General features: G+C 58.4%; 1 protein-coding gene across 5 annotated transcripts; it reads right to left on the reverse strand.

The window, feature by feature from the left end:
- Positions 1–18: 18 nt before the first annotated feature.
- On the reverse strand, positions 19–12922 carry Jak3 (Janus kinase 3). Of its 5 annotated transcripts, none has more exons than XM_041674585.1 (25): positions 12869–12922; positions 10839–11031; positions 10545–10675; positions 10277–10388; positions 10016–10161; positions 9489–9774; positions 8830–8952; positions 8580–8737; positions 8339–8450; positions 7623–7809; positions 7128–7249; positions 6894–7025; positions 6439–6523; positions 6038–6165; positions 5222–5354; positions 4967–5118; positions 4703–4853; positions 3991–4130; positions 3653–3842; positions 3371–3495; positions 3078–3250; positions 2606–2723; positions 2055–2165; positions 994–1109; positions 19–871 (listed from the first exon to the last, which is right to left on the reverse strand). In XM_041674585.1, the coding sequence occupies exons 2-24, from the start codon at positions 10941–10943 to the stop codon at positions 1002–1004; spliced, it is 3228 nt and encodes a 1075-aa protein (XP_041530519.1). In that variant the 5' UTR covers positions 10944–11031; positions 12869–12922; the 3' UTR covers positions 19–871; positions 994–1001. The 5 variants fall into 5 exon arrangements, with proteins under 5 accessions (XP_041530519.1, XP_041530516.1, XP_041530518.1 ...); XM_041674582.1 differs by having other exon boundaries at positions 10552–10675; positions 12869–12916; XM_041674584.1 differs by lacking the exon at positions 12869–12922 and adding an exon at positions 12708–12741.
- Positions 12923–13301: the final 379 nt, after the last annotated feature.

Below are 13301 nucleotides of genomic sequence, written 5' to 3' on the forward strand. Positions count from 1 at the left end.
CGGGAGGCGGCTCGCGTGGACACCCCTTATAGTGGCTTCGCGCCGCCCACGGGCCTTGGTGGGAACACCGCGTACAGCACGGAGAAGGTCGAGGCTCTCATTTCATGGCCAGAGGCCGTGTGTCCAGCCAGGGACCCTGAAGTCCCTCTCCCAAGCGCCAGGACCTCCCATCATTTTTGAACAAGCCAATGCCCCTCTTGCTGGAAGGGTAGCGCCCACATATCTTGCTGGCACTGGGAAAGCTGAAGCAGGAGAATTACTATGAATTAGAAGAAGTTTGGGCTGTGAAGGAGATGCGAGGGAGTATTTATGATTTGCACCCCCTCCCCTGTTTCCCTACCTCGGGAGCTCTTGTGGGGGACTGTGGGCACCGTTCTGGGGTGCCGCAGTTCTGGCTCCACCCTTCTTGGGCCTTGGCCTCTGCCGGTCCCTTGCCAGAACCAGTCAGCCAAGGACCGCAGCTGGGCAGAAGGGGGGGTGTCCTTGGGTCTAGCCAAGGCCTCTCCTTCAGCTGTTCTTCCTCTCAGAACCCCACAGTTGGCCCCCAAGTCTGAACCACACGCCATAAGTCAGTTCTCCAACACCCCTAATTCCAGTCATAAACCATTTTTTTCTAATGAATTCATTTATTTATTCATCAAACAGTCCCAGAGCCCAACCTGTAAGGAGTCGCACTGAGCCCACAGGGCAGGGGAGATGGATACAGGCACTTTCTGCACACCCTGACCGGGAGGAAGGGGCGGGTGAGTTCCTGGCCCAGGTGGAGCAGTACTAGGATCTGGACTTCTGTAGGAGGAGGCTGTGCCAGGAAAGTGTTTCCAGAGGTGACAATTGCGCAGATCCTGGGGTCATATAATTTAACATCTGTATTCTGAAAGGAAAGGTTGGAAGGGGGGGGGGAGCAGGGATGAGCAACCTGTAAAGGGTGGGGCCCAGGGGCAGACAGCTCCCTGCTGAGGTCGGACAACCAGCCCATGGGAAACCGATGCTCACCCTGGCTGCTACCCGGGGTTTCCACGCCACAGCGCGTCCAGCTGCGGACTCAGGGTGCTGAAGGTCGGTCGGTCCTGCGGGCGGGGCGCCCAGCACAGCTGCATGAGCTCCTGAACCTGAGGGCACAGAGGGAGGTAGGTGGGACCAGAGCTGATGACCCACAACTCTCCACGGCTCCCTGTGGATCTCGGGACAGAAAGTAAGTCTGAAGACAGGGTCTCAGTAACCTTGACTGGCCTCAGACTCGTGGCAATCCTCCTGCCTCAGCTCCAGACTGCTGGGGTGACAGGCATGGCCACAGCTTGCCCCACATTTGCTTCTGTCTACCACGTAAAGGCACCACGCCCACCTTATGGCCTGGTCTCTGACTGGGAATGACTTCTACCACCTTCTCCAACGGCATGGTTTACGCTTGGGAGAGGCCTGACAAACCCTTGAATCATCTTTTAAGGCGCCTTAGAACACTGTAGCTCAGTAGTGGGGCGCTTGCCTAGAGCATGTGAGGCCCTGGCTTCAATTTTCAGCATTGCAAAAAAGTAAATAATAAAAGAAAAAATAAAATATGGATTTGGGAGGGGTCGTAGTGGTGCATGTAGTTGTCTTCTCCGTATAGGGGATACTGAGGCTGGGAGATGTCGTCGATTTCCGGGCCGCAGAGGCTGCATAGCAAGATCTTGTCTCAACCAAGGTAAAACAAAAGCCTCGCCGCCGAGCCTCCCTCATTCTGTTAAGCAGGGGCATTCCAATTCTGCATATGGGTAAACCAAGGATCTTCAAAGCACCTGTCACTAGCCACACAGGGACGGAGAGGCCAACTTGGGGCCAGGACCCCCGCTGTTAATCAAGAATGGATACTGGCAGTAGTGGTGCATGCTTTTAATCCCAGCACTCGGGAGGCAGAGACCGCGGATCTCTGCGATTTTGAGGCCAGCCTGGACTACAGAGCAAGTTCCAGAACAGTCAAGGCTGTTACACTGTTACACAGAGAAACCCTGTCTTGAAAAATAAAAAAAGAAAGGAAGGAAGGAAGGAAACTGGGAAACCGAGCCTGCCTCCCTCACCTCAGTGGGGCACGCAGGAGGCCTTGGGAGGCGCCGGCCCTCTGCCAGAAGCTCCAGAAGTCGGCAGAGCGCAAGCCCATCACGCTCTGGCCCCATCATGCGCAAGAACTCCTGTAGGAAGGAGGGCTGGGGGTCAGGGGGAGGGGCCAGGAGGGAGGGCTGGGAGTCAGGGGGAGGGGCTTGGGGTCAGGAGGGGGGCTGGGAGTCGGGGGAGGGCTGGGGGTCAGGGGGAGGGACTGGGGGTCAGGAGGGAGGGCTGAGAGTCAGGAAGGAGGGCTGGAAATCAGGGGGAGGGCTGAGGGTCAGGAGGGAGGGGCTGGGAATCAGGGGGAGGGGCTGGGAGTCGAGAGGGGGAGGCTGGGGGTCACGAGGGAGGGCTGGGAGTGGGGGGGGCTGGTGTCAAGTGGGTAGGGTTGAGAGTCAAGAGGAGGGCTGGAGTAATCAGGAGGATTGGGGGTCAGGAAGAGGTCTGGAAGTCAGGAGGGAGGGGCTGGGAGACGCGGGGAGAGACTGGGAGTCAGCGGGAGTGGCGCGGCGGGGCGGGTACGCACGGCCGAAGGGCTGCAGCTCTTGTCGCTATAGGTGAAGAGCTCATACAGCACCACGCCGAAGCTCCACACGTCAGACTGGCAGGAGAAGATGTTGTCGGACAAGGATTCTGGGGCGTACCTGCGTGGGGACAGGTGCGAGGTTAGCTCACGTGTATGGTGGCATGGGCGTGGTCAGGCGCCTTCGTAGTGGCACTGCCCGCAGGAGCCGACTCAGAAGCTCCCGGGCACTAAAGGGATAATGGGGGGTCCTGTGGGCGTGGTCTATGGGGATAGGACGGGGCTTGGGACTGGTCAGCTTTGTATGATGGGCATCTAGGTATAAGGTGCGTGAGGGGAGGAGCCAGACGGTCAGAGAGGAGAAGCGAACCCGTGGAGTTTGAAGAGCCGGGCCGTGGGGAGAGGCGGGGCTAGACTAGAAACGGCCGAAGGGGCGGGGCCTGGTGGGCGCGGCGCCTGGGGCTGGGTCTCTCACCAGAAGATGGGGCTCTGGCCTGGCTCGCGGACCACGTAGTAGTCCTTTCCGACCGGCAGTAGTTTAGCGAGGCCGAAATCCGCGATTTTCACGTGCGCCTCGCTCTCCACCAGGATATTTCGCGCAGCCAGGTCGCGATGCACGCAGCGGCGCGCGCCCAGGTACTCCATGCCCTGCAAGGGGCCGTGAGAGCCCATGGGCCCGGGATCCGGGACCCTTGCTGACTCCCAACCCCCAGCGCCAGGATTTCGCACCCCAGGGCCCTCGATCCCCGACCTCCGCGATGACCGCACCTTGCAGATCTGCCAGGCGAACAGCAGCAGGCGGCCGGAGTGCAGGCGCGCGCGGTGGCGCTGCAGGAAGTCCCGCAGGCAGCCACTGGGCAGGTACTCCATCACCAACCGCAGGCTCTGGCGACCTGCGGACAGCGACAATAGCTCTTGCGCACCTTCTACCGCGTGCGTTGGTTCGTTCATGCCTCAACTATGTAAGCCGGGGTTCGGGGGGCGGGGTCGCACGTCACTGCTCAATGGGGCCCGATGAAAGGGAATAGAGACGGGTTTCGAACCGCTCACCTGGCCCGTAGCTGACTCCCCGGTACTTGACGATGAAGTCGCTGTGCAGCGCCTTGAGGATCTGAATCTCCCGCTGGAAGTCCCTCTGCTGGTCTGGCCCGCTGTGCTGTAGCTGCTTCACTGCTACCAGGGGTCCTGTATTGTCCCCCAGAGGGTCATATCGGCACAGTTCCACGTTGCCAAAGTTGCCCTGTGAGAGGATGAGGGGTCAGCTGGCTCATCTGGGGCTGAGGGCTGCCTGCTCCACCCACCCCGCCCCGCCCACTCACGCCCATGTCCTGCCCACTCATGCCTGCTGTCCGCCCCGCCCACCCACGCTCGTCGCTCTGCCCACTCACCTTGCCCAACAGAGAGATGTATTTAAGGTGCCTCTCCTCAAAGATGGTGGGGTCCTGGCAGGCGTAGAGCTGGGTGCCAGTGCACAGCTCATCTCGGGGACTCAGGCTGCCGGGCGTCGGGTCTGAGAGGAGCTCATAATCTAGGGGTCACATGCGTAAGTGTAATCTTTCTCTGCCTCAGATCGAAATGACTTGCTGTGTGAACTCCACCTGAACATTGCCTTCTCTGTGTACTATACCCAGCCCATGGGTACCACGTGGGGAGAGGAAACCATCTCTGTCCAGACAAGGCACTTTCTGTGGGACTCCAATGTTACAAACAAATGGGCCCCAGTGGGGGCAGAGTCATGGAGTGAGAACAGCCTGTGATCCCAGATACCCTCAGATGAGAAATCGTGTTGGCAAACTTTAAGATTAATAAAATAAAACCAAATCCCAGCATCCCAGAAGGTGAGGCCGCGAGCGCTCTAGTTTGAGAGGCCACCTTGTGAAACAAATGCGTATCGAATCTTGAGCCAAGGGGCCTGTTTGTTGCTGCAGCTGTCTTAGATGGCGCTGACTGTTGGAGCCAGCAGCTTCCTTGTGCACACTTGAGGACCCTCCCCGCCGCCCCCAGACCCTCTCCTCCCTGGGGACCCTTCCCTCCCCGCCCCTGGTACCCGCCCATCTCCGGGGCCCTCCTCCTTCTCACCACCCGACCAAGACCGGGCACCTGAGGTAATGAGGCCGTTGAGGTCCCTGAGGATGGCGCGGAAGGAGGGCCGCTGGCCCGGGTCGTAGGCCATGCACTGCGCGATGAGCCCCGCCAGCTCCGTCCACTTTGGGGCCGGCAGCTGCCCCCGGTCCTCGTAGAATTTCAGCTTCTGGGGGGCAGGGAAGGGAGATGCCCGTCACGTGGCCTCACCTTGCCCTCCCTCCCCACCCAACCTCGCCCGCCCCTCTCCCCCCTGCATCCTGGCTCAGTGGCCGCCCCGACCTTGGCGGGTTCCAGCGAGGTGATGTGCATGGGTCCCCCACTGAACACCTCCCACGCGGTGGCGCCGAAGCCCCACTTGTCGGCCTCTAAGCCGAGCGCCCGAGCTTCCTGCAGACACTCGGGGGCCACCCAGGGGATCCTGTCGGTGAGCACTGGAGGACGAGCAATGGGCGGTCACCTTCCGGAAACGCACACCCGTGCGCACCCAGTGCGACTGCGCCTGACTGCAGACTCAGGAGGCTAGCCTGTACTCACTTTCTAGGCTTAGCACTGTGGGGCTGACGCCAGGGTCACTCAGCTTGATGAAGGGAGGACTCCCATCAACCCCCTCTCGAGCCAGGAGCACCTTCCGCGCTGAGACGTTGCCATGAGGGAGGCCTTTGTCTTCCTAAGTGTTACACACACATGGAAGTGTGGGTCAGAGATTGGTGAATGAATACTGTCAGACAAACTCCTCTGCATCCTTCAAAACCTAGCTGCCCAGATAGAACAGAACAGACGCTGGCGTCTCCTGTGGGCTCCTGGCATCTTGTAGCCCTAGTCCCATTATACTGACTTACCAGGCCCTCCCTCCCTTACTGGTGAAAGCCCCAAGCCTGGTCAAGACCTCTCTCTCTCTCTCTCTCTCTCTCTCTCTCTCTCTCTCTCTCTCTCTGCTTTTGAGACAGTTTTCTCCCTGCAACAGCCCTGGCTTTCCTGGAACTCTGTAGACCAGGCTGGTCTCTAACTCACAGAAAGCCTCCTACCTCTGCCTACAAAGTGCTGGGATTAAAGGTGTGCGCCACCACTGCCTGCCTTCTTGATGAACTCTTACTTAACTTTCTAATCCCCCGAAAGTCCAAGGTTCCCTGCTTTTGAAAAGCCTCTCCCCAGCGTGGCCTCATCACTCACTACTCCCCTTGACACCCGTGGGTGCACTGTTCTCACCCTTGACGCTCTCAGTCCTCTGAGCCGACCCCTGTCCTGGTCCCTCACTCTGAACTGGCCACTCTTTCTTCCCACACCACAGAGCCCGTTTTCATTTCCCTGTCCTCTGAGGAGGCTTCCCCTATGAACACAGGGAACACTAACCAAATAGTTGAGGGCATAGGCCAGCTGCTTAACCACCTGCAGCTTCCAGCTGGCCGGCACCAAGTGACCACGCTTGCGCAGGTACGTATCAATTGCGCCTAGATAGACAAATTCCTGCACCATGATGCCTGAGGACAGGAGAACAGGGTTGGTGGCTTGGCTAGCCTCAGCCGGCTCTGGCTCTGCTCTTAGCACAGGTTAGACTTTCCTTTACTATCAGCGCAACTAAAGAGATATAACAGAGAGGGTGTGCCAGAAGTGCAATGTTGCACAGTGATTAGCCAGCAAGGTAGAAAGAGAACCAAGTCTGTGGGTGTGGGTCTGGGGTGTGAGGTAGGTGAGTTTGGGGTCGGGAGTCGGTGAGGGGCAAAGGCTGGGTTGGGGTGCAGGGTGAGGCTCACTATCTCCAGCCATGCAGACGCCATGCAGCAAGACGAGGTGCGGGTAGGATACTTGGCTCATCAGGCTCGCGGCTTCTAGAAAGGACTGGGGAGGGAAAGCAGAAGATGCATGGGTTCCTCCCCATCTGTCCCCAGTGTGAGGCTCACCAAGCTGACGAGATGCGCCCAGACTGTGTTGGAAGTCTCTGGTGATGTGATGGGCTTGGGGAAGAGCTGAGATCTCACGCCCTATCAGTAACCCTCAGGATCTCTGCTTGGCTGGGCCTGCTGCTGCTCTCTACCGCCAGGTAAAGCATAGCTGCTCTCGGTTTTGGTTTGATGGAGTCCCTATGTCCCTCTGGCCTTGGACTTCTAAGTCCCAGTGAGCTTCCTGCTTCAGCGTCCCCCAAGTGCTGGGACAACAGGAACGGCTCCATGCAGGTCTGCATGGCCTTCTGTTCTGGTTCCTACCGCACCTCCATGCAGTTCCGGTGTCTGGCGTCCATGACCTTTAGGAGGACTTCTGTCTCGTGTGTCTCGCCATCCACGGCCTCCCTCCGGCTGCCACGGTAGATCTTGGTGAAAGAGCCGTGGCCCAGGTTCTCATGCTGCGCGGAAGAAGCAGAGGCAGTGACAGTTGACAGTGGCTCTCACGTCCCCCGGAGAAAGGTCTCATGACCCTCACCCACTCTGTCCCCGGGGACCCTCACCCACTCCAGGCTGTCCGCAGGGATCGTGTGGAAACTCAGTTGCATCAGCGTGCAGGATGGGGTGCGGCTGGGGGCTGGGGAAGGGGTGCAGCCCCTTCTTACCACTATCAAATTGGACTTTTCTAGGGGGCAGAGGCAAGAAAGCAGAGGTCAGAGGCAAAGGTTCCCAAGAGTCCCCCTCCCCTTCCTGAGGAACTCCCAGAATTCGCTCCTGAGAAGCACCCTGAAAGTGCTGGTTTGTGAGCAGAAGGATCCAGGCCCCAATTATCCTGGGTCAACCAGGGCAGCATTGTGGGGTGGGGAGACATGTCCCAGCGGGGGCTTTGTCTCAGTGACATTCACTCACAGAAAGAAGCCAGGGGCAGCACAAAGTCAGATCGGGCCACGCCTGAAGACTGCACCAAAAATAGATGGCGGGTTCTTTCCTACCCCTGGTTCCCCGATTTCAGTCCCAGCCAAGAACTGCTAGGATTAGGGGGAGGAAGACCGGCTCACCCTTGGGTCTGGGGGCGCAGCAGAATGTGAGATTCAGGGCGGCACCATCTACATGCAGCCCAGAATGCCAGCAGGCTGCCAGGAGCTCCCGGAGGCTCCTGTGCGGCTGACTGAGGCCGACCAGGGAGAAGGCCCCGGTGGGGTCCCTGCGGATGAGGCAGCCCTTGTAGTCTGGGCCAAGGGGCGTCTGTGAAGGGAAACTGGACCTGAAGCAGCGGTGGGGAAGGAAGCAGAGCCCCCAGCCCATGCAGCCTCCAAGCCTCTGCAGACACTCTTCCAGGCACTGGGAATGTGTGTGTCCCCTGAGCTTTTATTTTTTTGTTGTTTTGTTTTTCCCCTGAGCTTTTTTGAGTTTTTAAAATTACATTTATTTCTGGAGTTTCCGTGTAGATGCACTGTGCACACATGGAGGTCAGAGAGCAGGGTCAGTCCTGTCCTTCCATCAAGTGAGTGCCTGGGATCGAACTCGCATGCTCAGGCTTGGTGGGAAATACCTTTTCCCCTTGAGACAACTGTCCCAAGTCCGTCCTCACATTTTTTGATGCACAGTTTCTCTATGTAGCCCAGGCTGGCCTGTAAACTTGATCCTAGGATTATATATAATTCTAGGATTATAGTTCAGTACTCTTCAAGAAAAAAATGAATACTCCTGATAGTGTCCCAGCTCAGATGTCACCTCCTCCAGGAAGCCACCCTGCCACCAGCAGTAAACCAACCTGGACGCAGGCAGTGAGAAGAAAACTGTCATAGTCCTGAGGGCTGCGGCGGAGAATGTAGGAGCCCGGGAGGGAGCCAGCGGTCTTCAGTTTGTGGACAGCGAAGTCTGACCTAGGCCAAGACAGAAGGCAGGTCAGACTGGGACCAGTCCCTGTCGCCCAGCCACGCCTCCAGGGGTGTCCTCACCACTGTCCAAGACCCTCTGCGACCCCTCTGTGACCCCAGCTGCCCACTCCTCACGTGATGGGTCCGTGGCACATCTCTGCCACCTCCTCCAACAGCCTTGGCGGTGCTACCTCCTTGCAGAAGAAATGCCTGGAGTCGCAGGTCAGGCGGAAGTAACCATCTACGAGGGCCACGAAAGACAGCGCCTCAGGCAGCCCCGGGAATTCTGCTTCCTGCGTGGGAGAACTCTTCAGCAACAACGGAGCCCCACGCCGCCCGCCCCGCTCCCAGGGTCAGCACCAGAGCAGCGGGTCCCAAGACCCACCAGGATGTGGCTGTCCATCCTGGTAACGGTGACCTGCCGATGCTCCCCTGCCGGACCCACGCGTGGGGCCTGCTTGATGCTGACGTCCACGATTTCGGGAAAGTCACAGAAGGTCTGGAAAAGCTGAGGAAGAAAGAACAGACTGAGGCTGGGGGATTGCATTCCTGAGCATTCAGTGCCTCAGTGAGCCTGCAGCCCTGATCCAGCCCTGCCATACCTACTTTTCCCTCCTTCCCACCCCCAATTCCTAGAGGGGGATTGGGCCTCGAACTAGCTACCCCACCGATCCAATCCCAACGACCCCCTCAGTTTGACCCCACCCCCACCACGCCCTGACGGCCCCACCCACCGACCAGCCCTTGGTGATAACCAGGCCTCAGGTTCCTCCCTAACTAGCTCCGCCCTGCTGGTCCAGTCCCTGCCTCCAGCTAACCCCGCCCCTTGGTGTTGCCATTCCCCGCCCCCAAATTAGCCCCGCCTATTGACTGGCCTCGATCCTTGATTGGAGCAGGCGGCTCCGCCCCAACTGTTCCCTCGCTGGATTGGTTCCCCTGATTGGCCCCGCCCCACTCTGGCCTTTAACTGCTCCCCTGATTGGTCCCGTCCCTGGCTGGCTTCTTTACTGACCGCCCCTCCCCCTAAGGCCCTGCCCCCAGCACCTCTTGGTCCCCGGGGCTCCAGGCGACACCGCTGCCCCCGGCCACGCGCAGGAGCCCTGGCCCCTCCTGGGTTCCCGGGAGCCCCACGCGGAAGGTCTCGGCGGTGGCCGCCGGATGCAGCCTCTCCAGGTCCAGGATGTACTTGGCCATGAGCGAGTAGCGGTCGGCCTGGCAGGCGACCACGCGGCGCAGCGCCTGGAGCACCGTCCTGCGGATGCGCCTTCTTGTCACGAAGCTCAGACCCTGGATCAGGTCGCGCAGGCCAGGTGGCAGGCAGGCCTTGTAGCTGTGGGGTGGGAGCACGCGGGGTCTCAGGGTGGGGAGAGGTGCCCGAAGGACACGCGACAGACATCGGGGACCTTTTGGCAGAGGCGGACTGAGGGAGAGTCTGCAGGAGTCAGCTTTGGAAAATGAGGTATGTGTAGAAGTTTGGTAAGGGAAAACGATGGAACCCCAGGTCCGCAGCTAGTTGAGACGAGGGAGCGATGGCCCGGGAGCCTCATCACCGGGCAGGCCCAGGTCCTCACCTGACAGTCTTCAGCAGCTCGCCTGGCCGCTGGGCCTGCTCACGGGCCATCTGCGCCAGGTCCAGCACAGCCAGGCTCAGGCACTCTCCCTGCTCCTTCAGGCTGAGGCCCACTGGGAGGCGCCCACTCACCAGGTCACTGCGGTGCTGAGGTCGGGCACAGGCGGACAGCCAGGTGAGGTCCTGCCCAGCCCGACCTGGGAGGTTGTTGCTTTGGGGTCCCAATCCCTGGGTTGAACCTTACCCACCGAAGACTACCAACCTGGGCAAAGAGGTGTTCTAGAACGTGTAAGTCGAGAATGGCGCTGGTCAGATCTTTGCGCAGCCCAAAGCGGTGACATGTCTCCAGTCCAAACCAGTCAGGGAAATAAAACCTGTGGGTTCAGAATGGGGTGGCACACTCAGCTCTGGCTTCACAGAGCCCAAGCTGTCACTGATGGGCTGTGTGGCCGACGGCCCACCCTCTCTGGTCTCTGCCTCTACTGTGGACTGACAGTAACACCACCCTTCCGGTGAATGGAGGAGCTCACTTCCTACCGGAGCCTGTAGACCAAGACTTGAATGTCCGCGTCCTCCACAGAGAAGATGTGGTTTGGGGGGAACCAGCGAGACAAGTCCTCGGTGGCCAGAGCGAAGAGCGGGTGATAAACAGGCAGGATGCCTGAAGGGATGGGCCATGAGCTCGGTCATCAGTGCAGCAACGCAGGCTGAGCCCATGGCCCTCCCTTACCAAACTTCTCCTCATCCCCCAGAGCCCCAGCACCCAGGCTGACCACTCCTTTTCTCAGTAGATGTCTCGCTCAGTCATCTAGGGACCTACTCACCACAGACCTTGGCTGCCCGCACACACAGATCCTCTGCCAAGTAGTCCCCAAAAGAGAATGACAGTCGCTGGGGAGGCCCAGATCCCCGCGGAGGAAGAAGGACATGCAGAGATCCCGCCTCTGAAGATGAGAGGCTGCAAGAACGCTGAGGGATCAGAGGCGTCTCCTCACTCGGAGGTGCCATGAGCACAACCTGGAGAGGCCGAGAGGCGGGTCAGGGAGGACTGTGGCATGCGGGCTGGGGACCGGTGTCTTTTGGCTCTGTGTGAAGTCATACCCTCTGCACTTCTCTGCACCCAGGGCAGACATCTCCAACTGATCCCCAAGCCTGCCTCCACATCCCATCCTAGCCACACAGGCCAGTACCCCAGGCAGGCATGAACAATCAATGGCAGATACAGAAATAGGTCTGAGCAGGAAGCAGAAGGGGTTTGGAGGGATGGGGACAGCTTTCATTCCCTGTGGGTCTTCAGGTCACATGACCAGCTGAGCTGCCTCTGGTGTGATGGTTTGTGACCTGTTGTCTCCCCAGCCCTTCCTGGTCTCTCTTCACCTCCACATCCAGCCAGCACTTTGTGGGCCTCTTAGGTCCCCACAGTGGGGAGGTTCCCAGCCAGCCTCAGAGTTGGCGCTAGCAAGGGGCGGGACTTGAGCCTCAGGCCTACCACCTCAGGACCAGGAATGTGGCCCGGAAAGACACTTGCCACCAAGCCTGAAGATAGGCATTCCATCTGCAAAGCCACATAGAGAGAGGGCGCTTTGACGACAGAGTTGCCCTCTGACCTCTGCATGTGCATCCTCCCATAAAGCAACAAAAGTAGGCATGGTGGCTCACACTCTCCACCACAAAAGTCCATTAGTGGAGGCAGAACACTAGAAGGCCAAGGCCAGCCTGGGCTGCAGGAGACGGGGGTTTAAACAGATAAACAACAACAGAAATACGTAAGTAAATAAATAGATTAAGAAAACGAAGTGCTGGAGACATGGCTGAGTGGCCACCGGTGCTCAGGCAGAGCCTGCATTCAGTCCCCAGCAACCATGGTGGCGCTCAATCATCTCCTGCGCCGGTGGACCCAGCGCCCCCTTCTGGCCTCCATAAGCATTGCATTCGTGAAGCTCATGTTCACGGGGCTGTGGGGCCCAGGGCTTTAGTCCCAGCACTCAGGAGGCAGGGGCAGGCGGATCTCTGTAAGTTCCGGACCAGCTTGGTCTACAAAGCGAGTTCTAGGACAGCTGGGGCTACTCACTGAGACTCTGTCTCAACAAATAAACACCCAAAACAAAACACATAAAAATAAAGTAAATAAAAATAAATAAAACTAATGCCAGGCATGGTGGTCACATGCGAGCACTTGGGAGGCAGAGGCAGGCGGATCTCTGTGAGTTTGAGGTCAGCACACTTTTAGTGCAGTCAGTGCTTCATAGATAGACACTGTCTCAAATAAAGAAAATAGAGAAAATTAACCTATCACCAAGGTTCAAGGTCAGACTCGTCTCAAGAAACAAATAAGGGTGGGTGAGATGGCTTAGCAGGTAGAGATTTGCCCCAAGCCTGAAACCCCCAGGAGGAAGAAAAGAACCCACTCTGACTAGGTGCCCTCTGGCTTTCAAAGTGCGCCATAGCAATATACTCACACACAATAAAATTATTAAAAATGTTATTTAAGTATGTAAAAATAAAACCATCATTGTCATTTCCCCCAACTCTTGTTGCTCCTAAGGAGGCTGCAGGAGGATTGCTACGAGTTTGGGGGCTACATAGTGACCAGGCCAACAGGGCTACAGAAGGAGAAGCCAGTCTCAAAATACAAAATGAAAGAAATAAAACAACAAAGCAGATACAAGTCCTAAAGGAGCATGAGCTTTTACCAAAGGAAAGTTCGGGCCCTTTTCCTCCCGCGCCGCGGACTGGAGAGTGGGGGCAGGGAGCCGCAGCGCATGCGCGCTGCTGCCGCCGCCCGGTGCGGTGTCTTCGGCTGCGTCCGGCTTCCGCGCCCCCAGTGCCCAGTGCCTGCTCCCCGAGCTCCTACCTGCAGCTGCACCGAGGTGGCGGCAGCCAGGCTGTGACAGGAAAGTCCCTGCTCCTTCCTGTGCGGCCTCTGAGCTTCCTGGCCGCCTCATTTACCGAAAGTCAGGACGTCCTGGGGGCGGGGCGGGGTTGGAGCCTAGAAACCTGTGAAGCTGAGGCCACCCTACTAGGGTAGGAGCCTGGTAACAGCAGACAAAACAGGAACGGAGGGGGTTGCTGGGGACCTGAGTGTACAGAGGGAGCCCTTTCGAGGGTGTTGTCACGCGTGTCCTTGGGGGGGCCTGCCCGGGCCGGGACCTGCTTTACATTTCAGGCTTTGGTTTCCACTCCACCCCCAACCTTTAACCTCGTAAAGGTTAAAGCAATGCTCAAAAAGCACAGGGGGAAAAACCCAAAACCTCTGAGCCACCCAGTCCTGATGAGCTAAGAGGAGC

The sequence above is a fragment of the Microtus oregoni genome, unplaced genomic scaffold (assembly GCF_018167655.1).
Source record: "Microtus oregoni isolate MIOR12 unplaced genomic scaffold, Mior012 000025F_ref0000491, whole genome shotgun sequence".
Lineage (NCBI taxonomy): Eukaryota > Metazoa > Chordata > Mammalia > Rodentia > Cricetidae > Microtus > Microtus oregoni.